Source organism: Grammomys surdaster, unplaced genomic scaffold (assembly GCF_004785775.1).
Source record: "Grammomys surdaster isolate TR1022 unplaced genomic scaffold, NIH_TR_1.0 267, whole genome shotgun sequence".
Taxonomy (NCBI): Eukaryota; Metazoa; Chordata; class Mammalia; order Rodentia; family Muridae; genus Grammomys; species Grammomys surdaster.
The window spans coordinates 2,183,786-2,208,799 of record NW_021604708.1 but is presented as its reverse complement, the minus strand read 5'-3'; the positions used below and the strand labels follow the sequence as shown (position 1 = coordinate 2,208,799).

Genomic DNA, 25,014 nt, shown 5'->3' with positions numbered 1-25,014 from the left:
TCCCCGCACCGGTGACGCGCCAGCCTCCGCGTGCGCGCCTCCCCACCGCCCTCTCCGCTGCCGCGCTCGCTCCACGCTCTGCCACCCGCGCGTCTGCTGGCCCCGCAACTTCACCCGACGCGGCGGCATCTGGTGCGACTCCCGAGTGCTGAGGCCACGACTGTCACCCTCGGCTCTTTCCTGGGAGGAACGAGCACCGACTGTTCGCGGAGCCGGAGGTGCACGGCAGCGAGGGGCGGTGCGTGGGTGCGGAGGTGGTACATGCCACCCGGTACTAAGCGTCTCCGGGCACTAGGAGCGTTCTCAGCAGGTAGGTGCATGCGCTTCTTAAAGACATTCTCTGCGTGTGATTTTGGTTTCCACCGGCATGAGGTGGCTGTATGGAGGAGTGTCCTGGTCTTAAATGAGCCTAGTATATTAAGAAGAACCCTTGGGTGTCCGGGCTTCCTCGGTCCTGGCGAGTCCGGGGAGCCTGATGTGGGCTGGGACGAGAAGGGAAGTTGCTAAGGGAGAGGGGCCGTGCACTTTGTGCAGGCAGACCCAAAGGATGTCCCACACTGTGGAAGGACCGATTGAGAAGGTTAGAGAAGCCTGTGGCACTACCTAGGGTAGGGGCTTGTCAGGGACAAGAGAGGTACCTGAGAGGTAGGAGCCGGGAACCGGAATCTGAGCGTCCGCGGGTAGGATCGTGAGTGAACCTTAGCTACTGAAAGACTTCCGGGCACCCAGCTGCGATGGGTGATCCAGCTCGGAGGAAGGATCGCAATTTCCAAGGGCTTCGTGTGCCTCCAGACTGAGCAACTGAGCTTGGCTGGGACCCAGCTGCTTCAAATTGGCCACGTGAAGTCGGTGAGAATGGGGAAGAGGGCAAGCCAGAAGAAATGTTACTTTTGATGCCAACCTGTGTTTGGAAAGATTGGGGTACGGGGTCACACTTGGGGACACTCCCGCACTAGCAGGTGTCTGTGGTGTTGAACATGCTGGGGAAGGTCGGTTTCTGTAGTTCTCCTGCCTCGGGTTATTTATTACCTCACAGTTCCCTCCCACAGATTCGTGGGTAGGGATACAGACCCCTCTCTGTAGAAGAGGGCAGGTGTTGGAGATTCGCTAAGCAAAGCCATTCAGGTGTGAGAATGACAGGACTGTGGACAGTCACAGCTCCTGAGTGAGAAAACAAGACAACATCCTAGAGAAGCTGGCGGCGGTCTTTTTTTTTTTTAAGGAGTGGGGGTGGGGCAGAATGGAAGCCACAGGTCTAGGGGACACCTATATGTTGCATGAGCGACTGTGAAATGTCAACAGTTCAGCTGAGAAACAATGTGATTGTCTTAAACACACACACACACACACACACACAGGCTGTCTTTCCTCCCAGCTCCCCTTGCAAATATGAGCACCCACCCATTGTTTCCTGACACAGTCATTTCTTCCTTTTTTGTTTTGTTGTTTTTGATGTTGGTTGGTTGGTTGGATGGATGGATGGTTGGTTTTGTTTTGTTTTGGGAGAGCTTTTTTGGGTCAGGTTTGCCTCGCTCCTCCTTCTCACCCTCAGCTGGTATTTTCTCTTAGAGCAGGCTCTGAGAGTCCCATTCATAAGGTTTAGCTCCACCAGAGCCTTCTATCTGCTGTTACAGCAAGAGGCCAGGGCACAATTCTTGCAAAGAATCAGCACCCTCAATCCAGTCTCCAGCAATTAACTGTAAAGTAGGCACCCTCCCTCTGTTCGAATAAATCTCGGGGGGGGGGGGGTTCTCCTCAGTCCAGCCTCCAACATCAGAGCTCCTGCTGATGTCCCAAGAGTGGAGATACAGCCACAAGGTGGCCTTTGCCCTAGAAGTTAATACATTTGCCTGTCCAAAAGCTGACTGCACCCAACCATCTGAAAAAGAACATTGGAAAATCTGTTTAGTCAAAACATAGCGCATGTGTGCATGGGTTGCTTTTCCAAAAGCCCCCTGATGGGTGTTGTTGCTCTCTTCCTCTGACACTCTGATGTGAGATGTTTTCACTATGAATATTTTGTCCTCAACATAAATATAGAGAATGCCAAAGCGGAGAGAGGGGAGGCTGAAAGCACGGCCAGAGGACTTGCCTGGAAGCCTGATTATCAAAACACACGTTCCCAAGATGGCTCCTTCCCTTCCGTTAATTACAAAGTAGAGCTATTTCCAGCAGAGAAGGGTCCTGTCTCCGTTGAGGAGTGAAGTGTCCCAGGTGGACTAGGAGGAGGTTTTTATGCCTATTGTTTGGATCTGGGCAACTACACCTATATAAGTGTCCAGACTTTGGAATGGGGTCCTGACAGGTGTGCTGACTAAATCTTCTTTCGCTAACAAGAAACTACCCCCGAGAGGATAGATCCTAGGACTCAGCTACATTATCAACCATGAGCCTCCTTCTAAGTGAAACCAAACCACTTCTGTTAGTCTCTTTGTCCCTCCCTCCCTTCCTGCCCCTCCCCTCATTCTGTGTGTGTGTGTGCACGAGTTCCTGTGTGTGTTCAGGTGCCTTCTGTTAGTCTTCACCTTATTATTTAAGACAGTCTCACTGAACCTGGAGTTCACCAATTCAGCAAGATTGACTAGCCAGAGAGCTCTAGGGATTTCCCAGGCCCTGCTTTCTTGGCCCTAAGATTACAGCTGGACACTACCATGCCTAGCTTTTTACATGGGTATTGGGCATCAAATTCAGGTCCCCATGCTTGTGTAACAAGTACTTTACTGAATGAGCCATCTCCCCAGTCCCTCTTGTTACATTTGGAGCTCATTGTATTATACCCCACTTCTGTTAAGAGGACTCAAACAGAGAAGAATAGCTGTAGAGAGTGGACACTATAGCCTTGACATTTCATGGTTAATGATCAGAGCTTTCTTACAATGGTCCTTCGAGGTTAAAGAGTTTGCAAACAAGTGCTTTATTCTAACATCCAAGCATTCAAGGGCTGGGGAAAAAATTAAAATGCAGTTTTATTTTTATTCTGAAAAGAAGCAGCAAGTCTGAAACCAGCCTCTTGCTTTCCTTGAGAGGAACTAGGAGCGGAAGTGAAAGTCATTTAATCTGCACAGTGGGTGATCCCCAGACAATGGCAGACTCACTTTCCATCTGGGCTTCCTGTGCCTGGTTCTAAGCAGGAGCTTCATGGTTGCACACAGATCTTTTACCAGGGTTACTCTCATCTACCAAGAAAAGCTCCGGGGTGGTGGGGTGAGGAGGGTCTGGGTGTGTGTTGTGCTGCTTGTGTTTGAGGCCATTCAACCAGAAAAGAATACCAACTGAAATCAGACAATGGGTCAAGGGAGTTGGGTGGGGCGGGGGGGTGGGGGGAGTTACAGATAGGCAAGTAATTGGTTCCACAAAGACAGACCTCAGTGTGGAATGGTGTCTTCCATCAGTCCTCATATAAACAGCCCACAATGGGACTATGGGAAGATGTGTTCAGAAACGGGGAAGGATTATGAAGCTGCACCTCTATCTCTCAGCGGAGCCCTGCTGTGAGCTTCATTCCTCTAAGCTGTCATATTGTATTCAGTTTCTCTAGACAACATCCTCCCTGTGAAAACCTCGCTGGGATAGGCATGGGAGCCTTCACAGGGACTCCATGGAACCGGCCATTCCATCTTGAGTGAGCTAATTCAGAAAGACCCACGATTTTTGGTCCTTCTTGTGTCCCTCCCCTCTGAAGCCACAGGCTTCCTCTGGGCTAACGGTCTAGGTCTTTGTTTGGTTGACTTGGTCAAGTAAGCTTATCCCTTACTTACTTAGATTAGAAACATTCCCTGGAAATAATAGATGTTTTTCTGAGTGTGGCAGCTATCTAGTCAGGATTCATTCATTACTCATGGGTTCCTTGAGGGGTTTCCTCCTTCTAAGGAAACTCAGACTGCCACGAAGAGAGGAAGCTGATGCAGTTTATTCTATTGTTCTTTGTTTATATGATACTGATAATGGTGAGGGGGAGCGTTGAATGCTTTTACATTCATTACACTAATGAAAAAGGAAATTAAAATTATTTTTCACAGTGAAAGAAAATGAGATGCAGGATTTCTATGTTGTCAGAGCAAGAAGCCTTAAACAAAGGGGATGGTTTATCACATTCTTTTAAAACAGTATACAGATTTTACACTATTCTAAAATACATATAAAAATTAATTACCTCTAATTCTGAAGTGGATTTTTAATGTTCATTGTTAAGTGATGTAGGGTAATACTACTTTTTCTTTTTCTCCTGCTTATGCATGTGTTCCCCTGAGCAAGTTCTTGAGATCTTTGCCAGACTGAGATTTCTCCTTCATAGTAAAAGCATAAAATATCAATTATAACTTCCAGGAAGTGCAATCCAGCAGAGAAGAAAGAAGAGGCAACTGCGTGACTATGTAGCTTGGTTAATCCTATATGTTAGTCAGTTCTTTGTCATAATAGCAAAATACCTGATACAGGGTGCTTAGGAAGGAAGGAGAGACTTATGTATTTAGCTCACCATTTGGATGGTATTACAGAGGCTCGCTGAGAGCCCACTCTTGACTGCATCACCTCATGGCACTTAATTATTAAATGAGCAAATATTAAGCAAACAAAGACATCTTAAACCAGGAACCAGGAAAGGCTGGAATCCCACACTCCCTTCAGAGCGTATACTCCCCATTAACCTGGGGATCAATTCCACCGGTTTCCAATACTTCCATTGTGTGACTCTTGGAGGACCTGGGAACCACATTCAAAGCACAGCCCTGCATTTATACATGCTGTTGTAAGATCATTGTTGATACCAAACACACTCCTTCACTCAGAAGCATGTGAGGTTTGGACAGTACAAGGATGATCACCCTAGGCAAAGAGCTAAGGTAGGTCAGAGAAAGCTAGGCCTTTCAGGAGGAATGAATGGAAGGGGAAAGAGAAACTACCAGATAAAAAGACCAGTGGGCTCCCAGAGGGCTCAGAGGGGCTGTTTGGCTTCTTTCTGTGTCCTTGTGGTTTGTGCCTAGCCAAGAGAAGACATCAACTACGAATCAACAACTTGTGAACCTGAATTTGAGAGCAGGAACCTAAAAGAAGATAGAGAAGATCAGGGCAGTGAGAAGGCAAGCCTGCTGGGAAGGTCACCCTCGAAGGTCACCTAGGAACAGTAGTGAAATAAGCTGTTATTAATGACAGTCATGTCAGAGAAAGATTGGCCATGACCACACTACAAAGCACCTTAAATATAGACAAACAGTGTCTTTTACCAGTTTCTTGTGTTTGTGCTTCCCTTTGGGCTTAGTGTTCTGCCTTTCCCTTGTAGCCCGGCAAGAGCCCTCTTCCTTCACAAGCTGATTGTTCTGAAAGGGATCAAAGAAACAATGACTACATTCTCTTCAGCTTGTCTGTGCAGTGCTTCACCCTTCAGGAGGGCAAGGGCAGAAGGAGACAGAGCAACGGGGATCGATACACAGTCCAGGACAGATTCCTGGATCTAGACCAACTCCCAAGAGATTATTCCTCACATGGCATTTAATTTCTTTGCTCTTTGCAACACATGAAGTTCAAGAATAACCTTGACCTTAACCATTTCCCTTCCAACACTGGGGGCCTATTAGTTCATAAAGTAGCATTAGCCATGCGGATATGATCCATTTTCTTCATTAGCTGTAGTCTAACTTAAAATTATCTTAGTGAGGTTTCATTCTTGGGAACAACTGGGGTTGGAAAAGACAGGGAAGGGTGGATCTCAAATGACAGACAGCACACAGGGGATCCAGCATTCACCAGGCTTCAGTTGCAGACAGGAGAATCCAATCAGCAGAAAGGACGGAAAGTCAAGATGGCTTGCAAAATTATGAGCTACACTGAAGAAGGCTAAGCACACACACACACACACACACACACACACACACACAGAAGTTACACTTTGTAAACCAAATTTGTAACTGAACTATAAATGTCCCTACCTTGATTTAGAATCAAGAAGCTGCCTGATGATCCGAGAAGCTATTGGCATGGCCAGGAAACAACTACCAGGAAGCTACCACAGGAAAAACCAGATACTTAGTTACTTAGTACGGTGGCTGGTCCAGGATAGTGCATAAAATAATGCTATTCTCTCTCTCTCTCTCTCTCTCTCTCTCTCTCTCTCTCTCTCTCTCTCTCTCTCTCTCTCTCTCTTTCTCGCTCTCGCTCTCTTTCCTTCCCTCCCTCCCTTCCTCTCCCCCTCCCCCACTCCAAGATGTCCATGCCAAGCCTCTGGGACCTAAAACTCCAATGTCCTTTATGAAAAAGGAGACTTTACCCATATGATTATGTCAAGGATTTAGCAGTATCCTGAATAACCCACCACCTGGCCCAGTCTAGTTAATTCAGTTCTTTAAAGCAAAGAAAACTAATGGCTCTCTGAAAGGACCAGTAGAGCCGCAGAAAGTTGTCACCTTTGAAGTTGAAGGATTGAGACCTGGGAGAAGAAATGCTGGAAGCTAGAAGAGATAAGGAAACAGGTTTTCCTATATAGGCTCCAGGAAGAAACATAGGCTTGTCAGTGTCTTGATTTGTACCTAGTAAGACCTATTTCAGATCTCAGTCCGATAGAGCTATAAGTTCACAAATGCGTGTTCATGTTTGATACTGCTAGCTTTATGGTAATCCATTCCAACGTTGAGCCATAGAAAAGCAACACTTTCAGCCTTCCATTCACATCTGCCTTCATAGCTCACAGGAGTCTGATGGAGGTGGGATGATCTAACTGTAGAGGGTTCTGGGAAATGGTATTTCAATACAGGGAGGCACTCTAAAAGCTGGGGGCAGTAGCCAATGTGACATTGAATGCCAAGCAAGTATAACCCCTGCAGCTGCTGCAGGAAGTCATGAGGCCTTTGAGAGCCACTGGTGGATATGTCCAACACCCTCGCTGTCCTTCTGTGAGGGATGGTAGCATTTGGCAGAACAGAAGTGGATGCTTGAGTTTTTAGGTAGCTTAACAAATGTTTCTAAGTCATGACGATACAGGAGGGAAAGGGGAGGAAGGAAGCTTTGAATAGCTGCCCCCTTCTGCTTGGTAGAAGTCATTGTCCAGAGAGTGGTCTATGTTTGTTCCTTCAGAATTGCAACATTCCTGGTCAATAGAGAATATGACCTTTTATTGCTCAGTTGTTACTGTTGTTGTTATCGTGGTAGTCATCAGCATCACTGTTGCTGTCTGATGCCTCACTGAGCATCCCAGGATAGCCTAGAACTAGTTCAGGGCCTTGAACTCAACAATCATCCAGCCACTCACCAGCTAGAATAACAGGAACATACTGTTATGCCTGGTTTAAGAATATATCTTCTAAGCCCAGATCACACAATGTAATTTTATTTGTTTGCTGCTTGACAGAGTATCTTACTTACTGTATAACCCAGGCTGGCCTTGAGCTTACAATGTAACCTGTTGGCCTCAAAATTTGTGGCAGTCCTCCTATTCCAGGCTCCAGTAATTCCAGTGCTGGAATTACAAATGGCACCGCACCTCTCCATTTAGGTAATTCGGCTTCCACTCTTGTCAGATGGAACATAGCTCCTGAAGCTGAGAGCCAGCATTCCAAGTGTCTCAGCTAAAACTACTATGCTGAGAGGAAGCCCAAGCTAACTGACCACATGGACAGACCTGAGACTTTGAGAAGCCTGTTAGCCATCAGCAACACTGGTCCTTGATGGTTCGTGACCTACTGCCATCTGACTGATAGGAGACGTGGATCCAAAGCTGTCTGAAGTTTGTGACTCATTGTGGTTGTTTGCAGGCCAGTTGCATGTATGGAATGATTGGTCACCTAACAATAAGTAACCCACTTGCTTCTAACAAATGTAGAATGAAGTCAGTGAAGACCATAGCTTTGTTGTCCTGGTTGTCTTTACTGAGGTAGATGATAGGTCAGTGGTCTGTTGTAGAAACCAGCACAGATCTGACTCCCATCTCTTCTTCCAGTTCAATATTGGCTAAGAAATTGAACACCACCACCACTACCATCACCCCACTCCCCTATCCTTTCTCTTCATACAAGATATTACTCTGAAGTCCAGCTGGTATCAAATTCACATCAGTCATCCTGCCTCAGCCTCCAGAGTTCTGAGATTACTCATCTTAGCAAGGAGGCTGGACTTCAATCTTGAGTTTTCCATGAGGAGCAGATTGATGTGCTTTGTGTTAGTTTCTGGAGAGGAGGCAGTTAGAAAGGCAAAGATGTTGCCCTGGATGAAGAGATTCCAATCAGCCAATACATTGAATCAACAGAGTTCAGAGAACTTCTTGAAGTCCTGTGTAGGAAATACAGAGGGTGTAAATATTTGCATTGGAGAACATCTTCAAACTAAGGTCCCTCTGAGGAGGTGGAGAGAAAGGAGAAAGGGCAGATGCAAGTGACTTAGCCCCAGAGGTACAGCTCCTATGCTGCCACCACTGTCCCACCAGACTCGCTGTTTTTTCCCCATTCTATGGCTTCTTTCAGTTTATGCATCCTTCCTTGATGCTTGAAGTTTGGTGTGGCTCAAATTGAATCCAAGGTATTGTTGTTTAGAGAGGTACATAATCATATTAGTCTGAGTGAAGAGATTTTCTGCTTTATTCATTTTTTATACTTTACATTTCTTATCTCCATTGTCCTATTTGTGTGTGTGCATGTGTGTGTGTGTGTGTGCGTGTGTGTGTCTGTGTGTGTATGTGTGTATGTGTGTGTGAATGTCAGGCATCTCCCTCATTAACTTCTCCAGATTGTTTTGAGACAGGGTCTTGCACTGCCCTGGCCCTCACTACTGAGCTGAACTGGCTGGCTTGCAAGACCAGGGATCTTCCTATCTCTCCTTCCTTGTTGCTTAAATTACAGGCACAGGATGCCACACATGAGAGGAATAGGGATCTGAACCCAGGTCCTCATTGTTGAAGGGCAAACACTTTCCTAAGTGAATCATCTCCCCAGTCCTCTCTGACATTCATCTAAACATAGAACAACCCAGTGATGTAATATCAATGCTTCTGGTTTCACAAATTAAAAAGCATAAACCACATGTAGTGGTCAATACACACAATCCCAGTACTTAGCATCAAAAGCAGTGGGTTCTAGAGTGCAGTGTCATCCTCAGCTACAGAGGATGTTAGATGCCAGCCAGGGATATATGAGACCCAGTCTCAAAAGAAAAATAAAAGGTAAACTGTCTGGTCCAAAATCTGAATGTCCGTGTAGAAAAGGATGGGTGAGCACTGACTCTAACTACTGCCTGGGCTCCCTCCACCTGGGCCTGCCCACATCTCTTCCCTGGGCAGTAAAAGCCTGCCTGAGCTGGAATGAGGAGTCTGATACGTCCTGCTTGCCCTTCCTACTTAATAACTCAACTATGGCCAAACTTCAGGGTGGGTCTGAGGTGACTATCTTCTATCTGATGTCCTCAGAGTTCTTTGTTCCATGAAAGATGGAAAAGGGGTCAGGAACTGCTCCTATTCAGGCTCCCATGATGTTTAAAAAGAAAAAATATTGTCCCTTGAATCGTGTCATCTTGCTCCTTGCCCTAAAATAGGACAGCAAGGACACGTGGTGTTCTTTCCTTTGAGGGTCACTTTCTGTTTTGGGATCTTCGGTGTGTGTTTCTCCACAGTGAGATGTTTTCCAGATGTTTTCTTATTTATTTACTTATCTTGCTTTCTGCTCCAAAAATGTCTCTTCCCTGCTAATGGAAGGAAATAGTCATAGAAGAAACTACAGGGCAGTGTCAAGCTGTTTCCCTAAGTGTGAAGATACTCATCAGGCTGGGAGACTGAAGGAAAGGCAGAGCAAGGAGCAGCAGTCTCTCCTGCAGGAGGCTGACTGGCCTCACTCCTTGATGATCCACCTGGGGAGAATAAGTGAGACTGAACTATGCGTGTGAATTTTCATTTAAAAATACTTTACATATTAAATTATGTGTATGTGGTGGAGGGCGTGTTAGTGAGAGCACAAGCGCCATTGGTTGAGGTGGAAGATGACCCAGAGCTGGAGGTACAGGCTATTGTGAGCCACCTCAGGTGGTGCTGGGAACCCCAGGTCCTCCACCAGAGCAGTGTACACTCCCAACTGCTGTGTCATCTCTCTAGTACCCATGTAAGTTTCTATATACAGAAGAAGGAAATAAAAAACATTCAAGTTGCAGAGGTGGTAGGATTACATCAGATCCAATGGGCAGCTTGGGCTACATAGCAAAACCTTGTCTTAAAATACACCATGCTCCCCGCCCCCCCCCCAAAAAAAAAGGAAAGATGGGGAGGGAAGAGGAGGAAGACATGAAAAGAAAATAGAGGAAAAGAAGCAATAAATACAAATCTTGAGTGACAGTTTTGTGAATATATATGTCATATTGCATGTTGACATAAATCTTCTTCCATGTTGAAATAGCCAATCTAAATAAATAAACTAATCTCTAATACCAATAATAATAGCTCTTGTTCAAAAGCATTTCTGATGTCCCAGATATGTGCATTAACTCATCAAGTTTTTGTGATAACCTGTAAGAATTGATTTTACCATCTCGTAGATGACAAAATTATGGCTCAAAATCATTAAAATGCAGGCAGCCCAGCTTTAAACCTAGGCCAGGTGGGCTCCAAGTCCAGGCAATGGCAATGAATATAAATACACAGAGACTCCAAAAGCAGAGCTACTGTTCCCACAGCAACTCACAGTCATCAGCAAGCTGAGGAAGCCACAGTTCTCCCACAGAACTCAGCTGGGTTGTGGCTGCCAGGTCTTTTGGCTTGGCAACTAAAATCTCAGACTGTCCATGTGGGCCAAGGTTTTATGTTGATAGCAAGACAATTAACGAGGCTCTTCTAGAGTCTATTGCAACCACAGAGAAGCTTTTTCAATTATGTAGGGGGAAGGGTCGTTATTCCAGCCAACGACCTGCAAAGGTATACCCACTGGGGTGAAATGGGCACTTTCTCTGCCACATCATTGGCAATGCACCCTGACAAACAATGCCATATTGGGAGCACTGTCTGTCAAATGAACCAGTGCAGAGCAGGAGAAGGAAATGGAGGAAAAACAAAAGAGGAAACAGTGTTGCAATGAAGACGTTTATTATCAGCTCCATGTCTGTACATAAAATACCCCTTGATCAATTTCATCTTAATTACTGAATGTAGGAAAACAAGACCATTGCTAATTGATGTGACTTTAATTTATGCATCAGGGAATTATACAGGATAATTACCTGCAGTTGAAGAAAAATGAATACTGTCAGATCTGGCTAATACACGTGCAATTCACCCTTCTGTGTCTTTATCTGAAAAGATTTAAAGTGGCAAGCAACCTAAATGATATGCAAAATGGCATTGGTTTGCAAGCAGAAGTATTTTCTGGTATATACCCTTTGATTTGCATCACAAATAGAGTTCTCAGATTGAGACTGACGAGATTTGAATATTATTTCTGGAACAATAGCAGTGATTCACCAATTTAATGTGTATTTGATCTGTTCCAGAGGTTGCCATTTTTCAAATCCATATAAGAGAAGTTGTCTTCGTGGCTCAATGTCAGCCCTAGCATAATTTCCCTTCTGAAGATAACTTGGTGGGATTGATGATGATTTCCCTTATCGAGATTCATGGGACATTTCCAGTTTCCATCAATAACTGCTTCCCACATTGTCCCAGAACTTCCACAAAGCAGTGGCTTCCAAAATCTGAAACTCAAACAAGCAGCTGGAAAAAATTATGGGGCCATAAAAGAACACCAATGGAAATTTCCTGATGACTTGAATCAGGCTGACAAAGCCTCTGGGAACTCTCTCATTGTGTTGAGAGGAGACTAAGACTTGAATAAAGTTGACTTAAAAACTGGGGTTACACACCTGTCATCACAACAATCAGTAGAGGAAAGGGGGGGTTGCTGTGAATTTGAGGCTAGCCCTGTCTGTATTACAAGTTCCTAGCCAGCTAGAGCTACATAGTGAGATACTATCTCAATCAATAACAAAAAGCCTGTAGGCTGCAGAGGTAGCTTGGTGTACAACACTTGTCTGGTACTACTCTAATCTCTAGCACAAAGGTCTTGCTCTGGTTCAGTGGCAAGCTCTGATCTTAGCTTCCTTCAGCCAGGCAAAAAAAGGCAAGATAACAAGTTATTACTTAAGTTGTTGTGATCAGAAATGTATATGTGTGTATACATACATACACACACACGCACACACACATATATGCATGTATGTATGTAAGCTGGCCAAGAATATATACAGACAGGACTGGCCTCAAATTGTGATGACAGGTCTGTAATCTCAGTTTTTAAGTCAACTTTATCTAAGCCTTAGACTTCTCTCAATATGAGACAGCTCATATATATATTAGTTAATATATTATATATAATAACATATATATTAGTTCCTTGGAGGGCAAACCTTTCAAGTGATGAATTGTGAAGAAGTGTCTTAATGAGGGAAATTAATGGAACCAAAGCACCACAGCAAGGTTGAAAGATAACAGCCCTGTGCTTGCTGATCTTCACTCTTGTTTTCTTATCTCTCCCTAAAGCTCTTCCCAAGGTCTAAAAACGGCAATGGAAAGAAATATTATCTTAAAAAAAAAAGGAAATGTCTATATTTGGCTGTCAATTGCCCTTTTCTGGGAAAAGCAATATAATTTCATCTATGCCAAAATTACACACCATAATCAGATCTTGTTTTCAGCAAATATTAGCAAGAGGTGTTAGAAATGGTTGACCCTAGCCCCACAGTCCCTCACAGGGAGCCCAGCCTGGATGTGAGGCCACAGCTGCTCAATGGTCTCCTGACTGTGCCAGAATTCCTCATTTGACACTATAAAGTTCTGAGAAGACTATACTGATTAGCAAAACAGAGAAGTGTCAAAGCACCAAAGCAGGCGATTTTCATTGCTAGGCAAGGTCCTTTGTCTCTGCTGCCTTGACTTTTGTGGAAGTGAGGATGTGAACAGCCGCCATTGGTTGTTTCTCAGCATCTATTTGGTGGTGCTTTCCACTTGGCAGATCTGATGTCTTTTAATCCTCAGAAATTAGGATGCAAATGTTACAGTCAACATCTTACAGAAGAGGAGGCCAAGTAGAGGGCACTCAGCCAAAGAGAGGACTCACAGCAATAGGGTGACTGCAAACGGATGCTCCACATGCTATGTGTGTGTTCTTAACCTTGCAGAGCCATCTACTTCCTCGTTTGTGCTCCCTACCTCCCTCGACCTGCTATTAAGGACATTGACTGGGGCCTTCTTTCTGTGTAACTCAAGTCTGTGTAACTCAAGGCCTCTCTATTAATGAGAGCTATGCTTAGTGAGACGAGAGGTGCTGGACGCATGCATAAAGCCAAGCTGCTTTTGCATACTCTGAGACTAAGGCTTCAGCTTCGGTGCTTTGTGCTGACTCTGGAAGTGTTAAGGAAAGTGAAGTTGGTAGGTGGGATGATGATACTTGCCCTTTCCTGCTGTGAATATTAATTGTGTCACCCTGTAATCCCCTCCCCACAACCCCGCCTCTCCAGTGCTACTCTGGAGAATGGCAGAAGGGGGAGGGGATTTGCAATGACTGGCTGTGTCCAGCCACCTGTTCAAGTGGTGGCCTCTTGTCTCTTGGCCCCAAATACTCAAGTCTGAACAGTTGGAGGGCATCTGCTCTTAGAGATGGAACACCCGCACTGCTGACTAGAAAACAATAGGCCCAGCCTGCCAAACAACGTATTTTTGGTACAGAGAAAAATTCTATCCCTCCTAGGGATCAAAATACATTCTTACTCGAATGTGTGTCATTTTTTTTTTAAAGAAGTTGCCTGGTTCACATTCTGAATTCTACTCATCCCATTTGACTGTCGTCAACGCCTACATTTCAACACCCTCTGTACTTTCAATTCCAAACTCTGGGATGAGCTCTCAGAGGCATGCAAGATGAATGTGCCGGCTGACTGCCTGAGGGTGGTTCACTGAAGGCCTGAAAAATGCACCGTAGAACAGGGACTCTAAAGCTTTCCCACCCACAATCCCTCTTTGCCAGAGGAAGATTTATACACTCCCAAGCATATAGGTATACAAAATAAGAGTAGAGATCAGATGTCCGCTGATAACAAATCATAAAGAAATTAATTTTGAAACAACTCCTTTAGGGGCTGGAGAAGTAACTTGATGGTTAAGAGCATGGATTGTTCTTGCAGAGGCCCCTACGTGACCATTCTTGCTACGTGACCATTCTTGGAACCACATCTGGCCGCTCACAACCACCTATAACTCCAGCTCCGGCAGATCCAACACCTCTGGCCTCTAAGGGCACATGCCCTCGTGTGTACATACCACCTCCCTGACATGTACAAGTATATATAATTAAAAATACTAAAAAAAAATAATAAATCTTGAAAAAAATCCCTTCATATATGTATAATTTTGCCATTTCTTAGTGAAAACAAACATGCATCTGAAGGAAATGGATGAGCATATTTATTCACAAAAGGAATTAAACATTGGCAGAATATTTGGCTTTGTAAGACAGTCTTCAGCAATTCTGTTTACCAAGATTCTGATTTTATAGTCATTAATGCTGAGAAGGCCACTTTTCATACTTAGATAGTACAGAAGGGCAGAAGTATGTTTAGCACCATTTCAGAAATTGCTAGAATCCTAGTAAAGACTTGCAAATAAATACTTTACAAAGCATCTTGAGTGAAGTTGGAATCAGATAGCCAGACACTATTAAGGACCCAGAGGTCAAATGTGGCTCTGCTTACTGCAGCCTGTGTGCATGAAGAAAACCTAAGCCCTAGAAAGATATTTTTAAAAGCTTATGCCAGAGTCTCAGTCCAGATTACCTAAATTGGACAATCATGGAATAAGTCTCAAACTACAACATTAAAAAAAAAAAATCTCTCCAGGAAATCCTAATTGCAGCCTGTTTGAAGAATGTTCTTTTGGCTCTTGTGTTTGCTGGTGGCATGAAGGGACAGTGGCTGAGACATAGGGGCCTTATTTTAGTGCAGGTAAATCCAGTAATTCAGTTCCTAAGAATACATGTGACTTTCTGGATTTAACCCAAGAGATAAGATTCAAAGCATTGCCCCTGAGAAGCAGAGACTGCCTATTCATTTTTGCTGAATCTAACATGTTGTCATCACCACACCGGGGCCATCCATACCTAATAGGCAACCTCATGGTGGGGAATGGTTGAAGAATAAAGGAGTAAAGACTAGGGGAACCGTCTGAGACCCACCTCGTCTTCTCCAACCATAAAAGCAATGGCTTAGTAGAGACTGATGAAGTTTGTAGGCTGACAGCCTACAGTTCAGGTTGGTGGAGTATCTTCTTAAGGAACAGGAAAATAAAACTAGGCATGATGGCACGCACCTGTAATCCCAGCTCTCCAGAAGTGGAGACAGGAAGATCAGGAGGTCAAGGTCATCTTTGGCTACATAGGCCATCCATAGCCAGCGTGGACTTCAGAAGACTCTTCCTGGGTCTGGGGTGGGGGAAGAGAAGAACAAGGAGACCGTGAAAGCTGTAGTAGGCTTTGTGTATCTCAGCTAAGGGACAGTGGACATGAAGGGTGGCAGGATGGGCTGATTCTGGTTTTGGCTTTGCCATCCATCTTATTAGAACAGTTAACTGAAGACCAGTTTCCTTGTGTGTGGAGGAATGCTAACAGCTGTCTCTCCCAATTCACAGGCTACTATGTATGATGCCTATATACTTGGGAACATGCAGGAGGCTACACTCATGAACTATGGTGAAGAACTAGGCTGATTGGTGAGGCCCTTTGCCGATATGTGAGATATGAGCAGCCTTGTAGCCACCAAGACAGAAGCCATTCTTTCTGTTGATTTTGATATCCACTGGGCTGTCTGTTCCTAAAAGTATTTGGTTCCAGAAGTTTTAGAAACTTAGTATGGTGGAGAATACCATACTAAGGTAGCATCAGGTAGCATCAATGACTTCCCTACACAGAAATGTAATTCCATTTCTATGGGCTTATGTTATCTATCTTAATATTGCCAGCCTACTCAAAACATGTGTGCTTCTGCAAGTTCTGTCAACATGAGACTTCTCTGCCCTCTTAGCCATGACTAAAGTCCTAGAAAGCTCCCACATGCTTCTGGAGGACAGGAACAGAGTCAGGGGCTCCCTAAAGGCATCTCTCATTCCTCTGTTGGTCTCTTCCAAGTCCAAGAGCAATGGTCCCAAGCTTGGGTTTTCTATGTTTATACAGATGTTCACCCACGTCAAGTGGAAAGTTACGTGGATATGGAAATTATTAAAGCCAGCTAATTTTACCACCTGTGTGGCTTCTTGTTTTCTTTGAAGTTGTATATGGGTTGATCCAGCAATCTAAAAGGCCAAACCAATTCTCCTTCCTCCTCTAGAGAAAATAGACAAATTCCTCATCACCTTGGATTCATCTGGAGGTGCAGGTTTTCATGTATTACCATTATCTTTGGTCCCCTACCCTTATGTTCACTGTGCCCTGATGAGCTCATATGGATTGTAAAGGTTAAGAAGTGTTGTGTAGAGGAGACGTAGCTTAGGTGGGTGGCTCCTGGGAAGTGACGTCAAGTTAGATCTATGGCCCCCACATACTTCTACAGGCACACACACACACACACACACACTGGAGCATGTACATATTAAATAAAAAAATTAACTAATTATTCAAACATGCATATAGGTAGGATGCATAAGGCAAATCCCTGAATATCCATCATCCAGTTGGAAAAATTGCCCAAGATTTTCTCTATTTACTTGATAAATCATTTCAGTTTCTGAAACTGCAGAAGCCAAACCAGACCTCATGTCATTTCCCTGGTACACACTTCAGTGTGTGTTTTGAAACTATGGCATTTCATACCCAATGAAATAAGTAAACTTTCCCTCCCATTGTTTAATATCTAAACCACATTAAATGCCCAAGCATCTCAAAAATGACTCCTTACTAGCTTGTCGTCATGATGAAAAGAAGGGACAAGCATTGCAGAGTGAGGGCTGAGTCCCCAGAAATCAAGCACAGTCCTTCCATTGGCCTGATGTGGTGCAGAGGGCTGAGAGCATGCCTTGATGGTGGCTTGGATGTAGAAGAGATTAGCATTTGAAGACAGCAACAGGGAGGTAGCCAAGCTGCACACCAGGACTTCCAGAAACCTTAGGAAATCCATCCTCAGCTTCCTCCTCCATAAAAATAGATGTGGCTCCCAGGCTCTCATCTAGCTAGGTAAACTGGCTGAAGACAAAAACCGGGCAAGGCAGGCATCCCAGTGCTTGAGAGGCTGAGACAGGAAGATCATGGCAAGTTCCAAACCAACCTGAGCTACATAGAAGGATCCTCTCTGCCTCTGCCTCCTCTGTCTGTCTCTGTCTCTGCCTCCCTCTCTCTCCCATTCCCTCTCCCTTCTCTCCTCCCTCTCTCCTCCCTCTCTCCTCCCTCTCTCTCCCTCTCCCCCCCCCCCCCCTGCGTGTGTGTGTGTGTGTGTGTGTGTGTAATAACCATGGAAGAAAGGGAAGAAAGAAGCTTATCCTTGTCCAGGTGTCAGCCTGATATGACTGACTAGGAGTTCTATAGGCTCACAAGAGACAATGTGACAATACCTTCTGAACTCAACATATAAGCAATATGGCTTCCACATGTGCACTAATTACCATCTAATGTGTTCTTTTGTCTCTGGTGTTAGAGATTTTCCCTGTGTCCTTAAGTCCAGTGCTGGGTTCCTCCTTTATACTCCACTGTTCTTTTGTTGTTGTTGTTGTTGTTGTTTTGTTTTTTTCGAGACAAGGTTTCTTTGTGTAGCCCTGGCTGTCCTGGAACTCACTCTGTAGACCAGGCTAGCCTCAAACTCAAAAATCCGCCTGCCTCTGCCTCCCAAGTGCTAGGATTAAAGGCATGTGCCTCCACCGCCCAGCACACTCCACTGTTCTTAAAGCTTAAGAAAAAGATGGGTTTTCTGCCTTGTTACTGTTTTACAGCATTATATCCTTTGAAAAAAACATAGGATACTAAGAACTTATTGGCAACCTCACTGTCCAATGGGAAAGCACATTATTCTGCTGTGGATCCTCTGCACTCTGGCACACAGCTGCTCTGCATTTCCATGATAAATAATTTGGCTTTGGCAGCCAAGAATAACTGTGCAGATGTTCTGCACCCGGCCACTTCTTGGTATGCAGCAGCAAGGACCAGCAGAAACCACCCCAATTATAGCAGATTAATGTGCTAAAATTACCACAAAGAGAGCATGTGTATAAGCCTCTGGGAAGCCACTTAACTTTGAACCTGCTGGTGTATGGTGGGACACACACATCACACATACACACACAACCCTGCCTCAGACTAACTAGTTGGACGTAGATGCACACACCTTTCATCCCAGGTCTCAGGAGGCAGATTAGTAGACCTGTGAGACTGAGGCCAGCCTGGCCTACATAGTAAGCTCCATAGTGAATTATATAGTGAGACCCTGTCTCAAAAAAAAAAAAGCTAGGTTGTTCTGCAATTAAGCAGCTTGTTGGCATTGAGATACTGCTTTTGAAATGTTGCCATAACAACAGGAATAAAATGATGGATTAACCCCAGTTTGAAAGGAATGGCTTTCGAGTTTATTGTTATAGCCTAGCTGAAACACAGGCCATTATCAGTCCTTATTACCATGCCCACTGTTGTAACTGTATTTACATCACAGACTCACCAGTGCGTCCTCTGTCAACTCAGTTTACTTAAGATGTGTTAACATGGCCATACCTAGCTGATGGCTTCTGGGAAAGGAAGAGTCTTTTGAGGAGCGTGGGTCAGGGAGATATGGCTATGTGTAAGGGAGATATGGCTATGTGTAAGTTGCCCATGCCCCAGTGAGTGGTCCACATTTACGCACAGATGGGCAGCACTACTGGGACTCAGTGGGTGGAAAGAGAAGGAGAAGGAAGAGGAGTGAGAAAAGGAGGAGAAAGAGGAAGAAGAGGAGAAGGAGGAGCTGGAGAGATGGTTCAACAGTTAAGAGCACTTGCTGCTCAGTCATGAGGACCAGAGTTAGATCCCAGTACCTATGTCAGGTCCCTCACAAATACCTATAACATTACCTCTAAGGGATCTGATGACCTCTTCAGACCTTCATGGGCACCTACAAATATGTGCTTATACACTCACACACATAAATCAATTAATAGATCTTCAAAAAAAGGATGATAATGAAGTTGCAAGGGGGACCTGTTATGGGGTGGTTGGTGCAGTTGGGGAGAGGAGTGTGTACAATCGTAATACATCTGTATACATATAGGAAATTCTCTAAGAATAAATACATAATATAGAAAATAAGAGGACATGAAAAAAAATGTGGCCACAGAAAAAGTAGTGTCAGTTTACGAAAAATCTGTCAGTTTGATTTTATGCACCTACTCTAAAAAGATTTTCATTTCCCAGCCATTCTCTCTTTTTTGTTTGTTTGTTTTTTGTTTTTGTTTTTTTTGTTTTTTCGAGACAGGGTTTCTCTGTGTAGCCTTGGCTGTCCTGGAACTCACTCTGTAGACCAGGCTGGTCTCGAACTCAGAAATCCGCCTGCCTCTGCCTCCCAAGTGCTGGGATTAAAGGCGTGCGCCACCACCGCCCGGCTGCCTGGCCATTCTCTAATATAAAATGTAGCATCTAGCTTTATGTAGAAGAACCAGACTCTTGTGTCCATTAACTAATGGCAGTCTTTGTCAAGCCCACATTATGCAAGTGCAATCCTAAGCACACTGTTGGGCATGGTCTAGAACTCAACAGCTCTTCTACCTAGTGTCTCAAAGATGGAGCACAGTTCTGGTGAGAACAATAAAATACAGGCACTTGTTAATGATAATAATTAATAAATGATCATTTTACTAAAGCCAAATAGAACAGAAGAGAACATGTCAGCATCATGTTGAGGTTGTTATAAAGGAGTTGCCAAGCCCTAGGGATGATCATTCTGAATGCAGATACTCTGGGAGGAGCTGATTTTCTTCTACACCAGAGTGTTGTTTTTCAATCTGATGATCAAAAAGGGGAGGGGGACATGGTGGGTGTGTTTTTCTCTCAGCAGGATCAGCCAAGCTGTCTCCAAAGCCATGTTCCCAAGACACGTTCCCCTTTTGATACCATGGTTTTAAAAAAAAAGTGGGGGTTGGGGTGGGGGCAAAATTACTTATTATTACAAACAGCCTGAGCCTCCTTTGAGTGCAAAATGCTCTTGCCTTCTAACTGGCTTTGATGTGTAGTGTGTACTCTGAAGTCCTGTGAGTGTTCTAGGCTTTGCATTTTAAAATGAGTAATGCCAACATTAGTCAAAATCAACCCAACCCCTCTAGAGATTTAAGTGGGTTTTGTGTCCTGAATCATTTCTCGTCTAATTATCGTGAGGCCAGCTGCTACTCCCTGCATTTATTTAATCCACCAGAACGGAAGAAGGAGCAGAATTGTCATTTTCCCCAGGGCTGAAGCGTGGCCAATTATCTAGAAGTTCCTACAATTGGCTAACCCGATGAATAGACAGGCTGTTAACATTTCTTCTTTACTCTTCGTATGACTCAGGCAGACACTTAAAATAGCTTCTACATACTGTACTGTGCTATCACCTTTGGGGAGGGGACTTAGGAGAGAGACTGGGGGCAGCACAGTACTTCCTCACTGTGTGTTGTCTCAGCTATCGGATGCTTGTGGCTTGTAATGGGCATTCTCTATTTGATTGATGAACCACAAGTGTGTCTTCAAACTGCAATTCTAGGTAATGGGAAAGACCATTGCCCCACATTAGGCCATGCACTTTTCTCCTTGAAGCAACCTTGGTTACTTAGGACAAGAAAGAGCAGGGCTTACGGAGGTAAACTGAGTGAAAATGGTCAACCTGGTCCCAAAGCCAAGTTTTTCGTTTGTTTGTGGATTTTTGGTTTATTTCTTTGGTCTTGCCCTGTACTGACTATCAAAAATAGCTTAAAAAGACAGCTGATAATCCTCAAAAAAGGTGGGGCTTGGCCAAAGACATAAGACATTTAAGAAAATAATGATGGAGGAAGTCCCTAAAGATGCTAAGTTATGGCCGGGCTGCTCAGAAAATGCTTCAAGAAACAGCTGAGCCAGGCATGACGGCACATGCTTATAATTCCTGTATTTGGAATCTGAGACAGGACTGTAGATTCAGGACCAGCCCAGGGTACACACTGAGACCCTGTCTCAAAAAAAAAAAAAATAGAAAAACAAGCAAACAAAAAACAGTTGGTTCTTTCTTAAGACCATAGTAGTAGATTATAACCCATTGAAAACAAAAATCCGTGAGTCCATATTAACAATAAACTGATTAATGAATATAAGCAGTAAGAAAAGCTCCTTCTTACATAACAAAGAATGATAGGATTCAAACATGGCCATGATGCCACCATCATGGTTATAACTGACTGGGACAATAGTCAGAAAATGGGTTACCAGTTCAGCTGGGCTGACTGGAGAGTGAGCCCCAAGAATCCACCTGCCTCTGCCTCCCCAGTGCTTCAATTATAAGTATACACCATTGTGGCTGGCTTTTTATGTGGGTTCTGTGAATAAAACTCAGGTCCACATGCTTGGACCTCAAGCATTTTACCAACTGTGTCATCTCTCCGCCCTCTCTGTATTTCTAAACAGAAGCCTTCCCGTCTGCGTGGATGTCCGTAGTTTAAAAAAAGACCCAAGTAGTTTTGAGATTGACTTCAAGATTGAAGGAAGTTTCATTCTCAGTTGGAATGCTCAATGCTTGCATCAAAATGGAGACTACAGGCTAACAAGATGGATCAGACAGATACTTGCTGCAAAGCCTAATGACCCAACTTTGGTTCCTAGGACCCAGATGGTAGAAGGAGAGAGCCTACTTCCACAAGTTGGCTTCTGACTTCCCCATACATGTACTATGGAAAGTACATACATAGGAGCACGCATGCATGCTCACGCATGCACACACACATGCACACACACACACACGTAAAAGAATAAATGCATGCATGCATGAATGAATGAGAAAAATAAATAAAGTAAAGAAGAATTGCTTTCTCTGTTTTACAAACACAGAGTTCATAGCTGCTCCAGTGACACTGCTTAAGAGGCCTATGGGACCTGCCTCGGTCCCTTCATCTGGTTGCTAAGGAATGAGATTATAGAAAATCAGTTATACATTTTCCATCCATTTATATCACTTATCTTAGTTGGAATTGGTCACTGCCTTGGTTTACTTTAGAGCATCAATTCTTTAAAGAAGTAGGCAATGGGGGCTGGAGAGATGGTTGCTCGTCCAGATGACCCAAGGTCTCCCAGAAGCCACAAGCAGCTCACAACCATCTGTAATTCCAATTACAGGGGATTCAAAGCCTGCTTCTGTCCTCCATGGGGACATGCACAGACACATTCAGGCAAAACACCCAAACACATAATAAAAATAAAATAAATCTAAAAATGTAGGCAATGACTTAAATGCATCTCCTTTTTCTAAAGATTAGTCACCTCTGTAATAGGTGCCTTGTAGATGTATAATAAGCAGATACCTATTTTTAGAATTCATTTCACATAATCATTTAGCATAGCAGGCTATTTACATTGGGCTCACATGCTCATTGAGACAACTGAATTATACTTCTGCTCTTGACCGAGATGTGGAGGAGCATAAACAGAAGGGCACACTGTTAGGGAAGAAGGGACCTGTCAGGCATGGAGAAATGACTCAGAGATCAGTGGGTCCCAGGGCTGCCAGGGACTTGCCTTACTAGAAGGATCAACTTACTAGGGTTATTCTATACTCAGAGGGGCATCCATCCATCTCACCCAACTGTTTCCTTTCCTTACCCTGATTTCTTGGGTCTTTCTCTTGTAGAAGGAATGATAACTTTTTTCTGGAAATTGATGATTTTTAAGTCAGCTTTATTGATCTGAAGTTCCTCAGTCATAATATTCACTCATCTTGTGTTTCCAGTGTGAATCTTAATAAATGTACATAATCCTACATTTTAAATTTGTTACTAATCTATTTAATTACTTATATTTATCTTTCTTTACATTTTCCTGTATTTTACAGTGTGGAACCTGAGGCTTTGCATATTCTAGGCAAGAGCTCCATGATCAGCTAGACCCCAGCCTATCACAGTAGAGTTCTAGGTTCTACCATACCCTAGAAGTTCTCTGGACTTCCCCTAGTGTTTCTAGCCCTGTCCTCCAGAAATCAATTGAACTGATCATGGAATTGTTTAATGTTGTTAGCTTGTTGGCTGTGTTCTCTCTGAGAGCTGGTTTCAGTCTAATTTGTGGAGCTCCTGTAACTTCAGAACTTTGACAGGTTCAGTTTCTTAGTGGACTTTTGGCCACAAGCAATGCTTTAGCGGGAGCAGAGATGTCCTTCTTCATCTCACTTGGCTGTCATAGATGTCCGTTTTCTCTCATCATAAATGCTTCATGATTACCTGTTTATGGCCCGTGGGGAATTTGCTTACAGAAGAAAAGGAAAACCCTGTGAGTGTCAAGGTGATCGGGCTCAGCACCTGCCATTTCTCAGATTCCATGATGTGCTATCTTACAGCTGAAGCATGTACACATGTGATATACTCTTACTTTCCATGGAAAAGCCCCCTCTTTCCTCGCAAGGCTCGCCTTTAACTTTGGCCAAACCCTCTCCATCTTAAAGTCAGAAGTAGAAACATATGTAATGCAGTCTAGGAGGCTTTCCTTTTGTTGACTAAAGGAGAACATGGAATACAGGGATTAACCTGTGTGTATCCTTTTAAGACAGTATAAGACAAACATTAATGTATGAAATCAAGCCCCCAAAGGAGTTAAAAAAAGAAAAAACAGCTTTCTGAGGAAAGTAGCATACAAAAGTTAGCATTCGGTCTGCACCACGGGCATGCTTGTGGGAAAGGGGGAAAGTAAAAAGTAAAAATATTCCACTGTGGTCTTGTGTGTGTGTGAACAGCATGGTTCTCCTTCTTTTGCCCTTCCCTGACCCTTTTCTGCTCTTCTGTATTTTCCTGACGTTAAAGACAGTTTTGATGCCTCTGAAACATAAAAACAAAACAAAACAAAACAAAACAACAACAACAAAAAACCCTAACTATTCCTGTTTTCCTTCCTGCATCTCATTGAGTGTTGTTACATCAACAAGGCCTTCCTTCTGGCTGTCTGGTTGGTTTGCTGCTTGCTCTCGTTCAGCAAAGCCTCTAAGCACTTCTGCTTTGCGCTCCTCAGTGTGGAGGTGCAGACCTGGCAGGCGTGAGCGAGTCTGTTGGAGATCTGCCCCTTGTCATACCTAACCCTGTTAGTCCTGGAGGAACTGTTGACATTTGAGGAGAGAAATATGTAAACATAAGCTAACCTAACCACCGTATGTGGAATGCCTGCTAATAAAAGCACAATAAAAGTAGAACTGTCATCCAAACTGGAACCCATTCATCTTCCCATCACTTCTGGTGGCATTAATGAGCTATTGCTGGGGCAACACTGTGTAGGTCACTTTGACAAACATTCTTCATAGTCGGTCTCCAAGCAGACAGCCTTCCAACAGTGATTCCCATAACTGGCTCTTTGACAGCAGGTTATTTCTCCAGGTAACTCTAATTTTTGCTGGTTTTCTTACCTGTCCTTTCTGGACCAATCACAATGTGAGGCCTGGTGGGGTGAGGGGAAATCAGCCAGTCACTTTAATCCCTTACCATCTACCTCAGCCTCTCCTCCACCTCCTGGACCAGTGCTCTTGTCCCAAACTTGCCTGATGAGACTCCTTCTGACTCGATGTCTAGGTTGACAAGTGGACAGGGTTTATAGGAGAATGTGCAAAAATCTCATCATTCTAAATATTTTTAAAGAATTATTTATTTTATTTATGAGTACACTGCTGCTGTCTTCAGATACTCCAGAAGAGGGCACCAGATCACATTACAGATGGTTATGAGCCACCATGTGGTTGCTGGGAATTGAACTCAGGACCTCTGAAAGAGCAGTCAGTGCTCTTAACCTTTGAGCCACCTCTCCAGATCCATCATTCTAATTTCAAAAGGTGTGTGTGTGTGTGTGTGTGTGTGTGTGTGTGTGTGTGTGTGTGTGT

General features: G+C 44.0%; 1 protein-coding gene across 4 annotated transcripts in view; it reads left to right on the top strand.

Annotated features, from left to right (window-relative positions):
• Ripor2 (RHO family interacting cell polarization regulator 2) overlaps positions 1-25,014 on the top strand; it is a 111,905-nt gene that overhangs the window by 25,154 nt on the left and 61,737 nt on the right. The window contains exon 1 of one of the 4 annotated variants that reach the window (XM_028776296.1): positions 197-310. The exons of the other annotated variants lie outside the window; for them this stretch is intronic. Within the exon in view, the coding sequence (XP_028632129.1) occupies positions 262-310 (49 nt within the window). The 5' untranslated portion in view covers positions 197-261. Of the gene's footprint in view, positions 1-196; positions 311-25,014 lie in introns of those variants that run through there. 4 annotated transcript variants of the gene reach the window in all.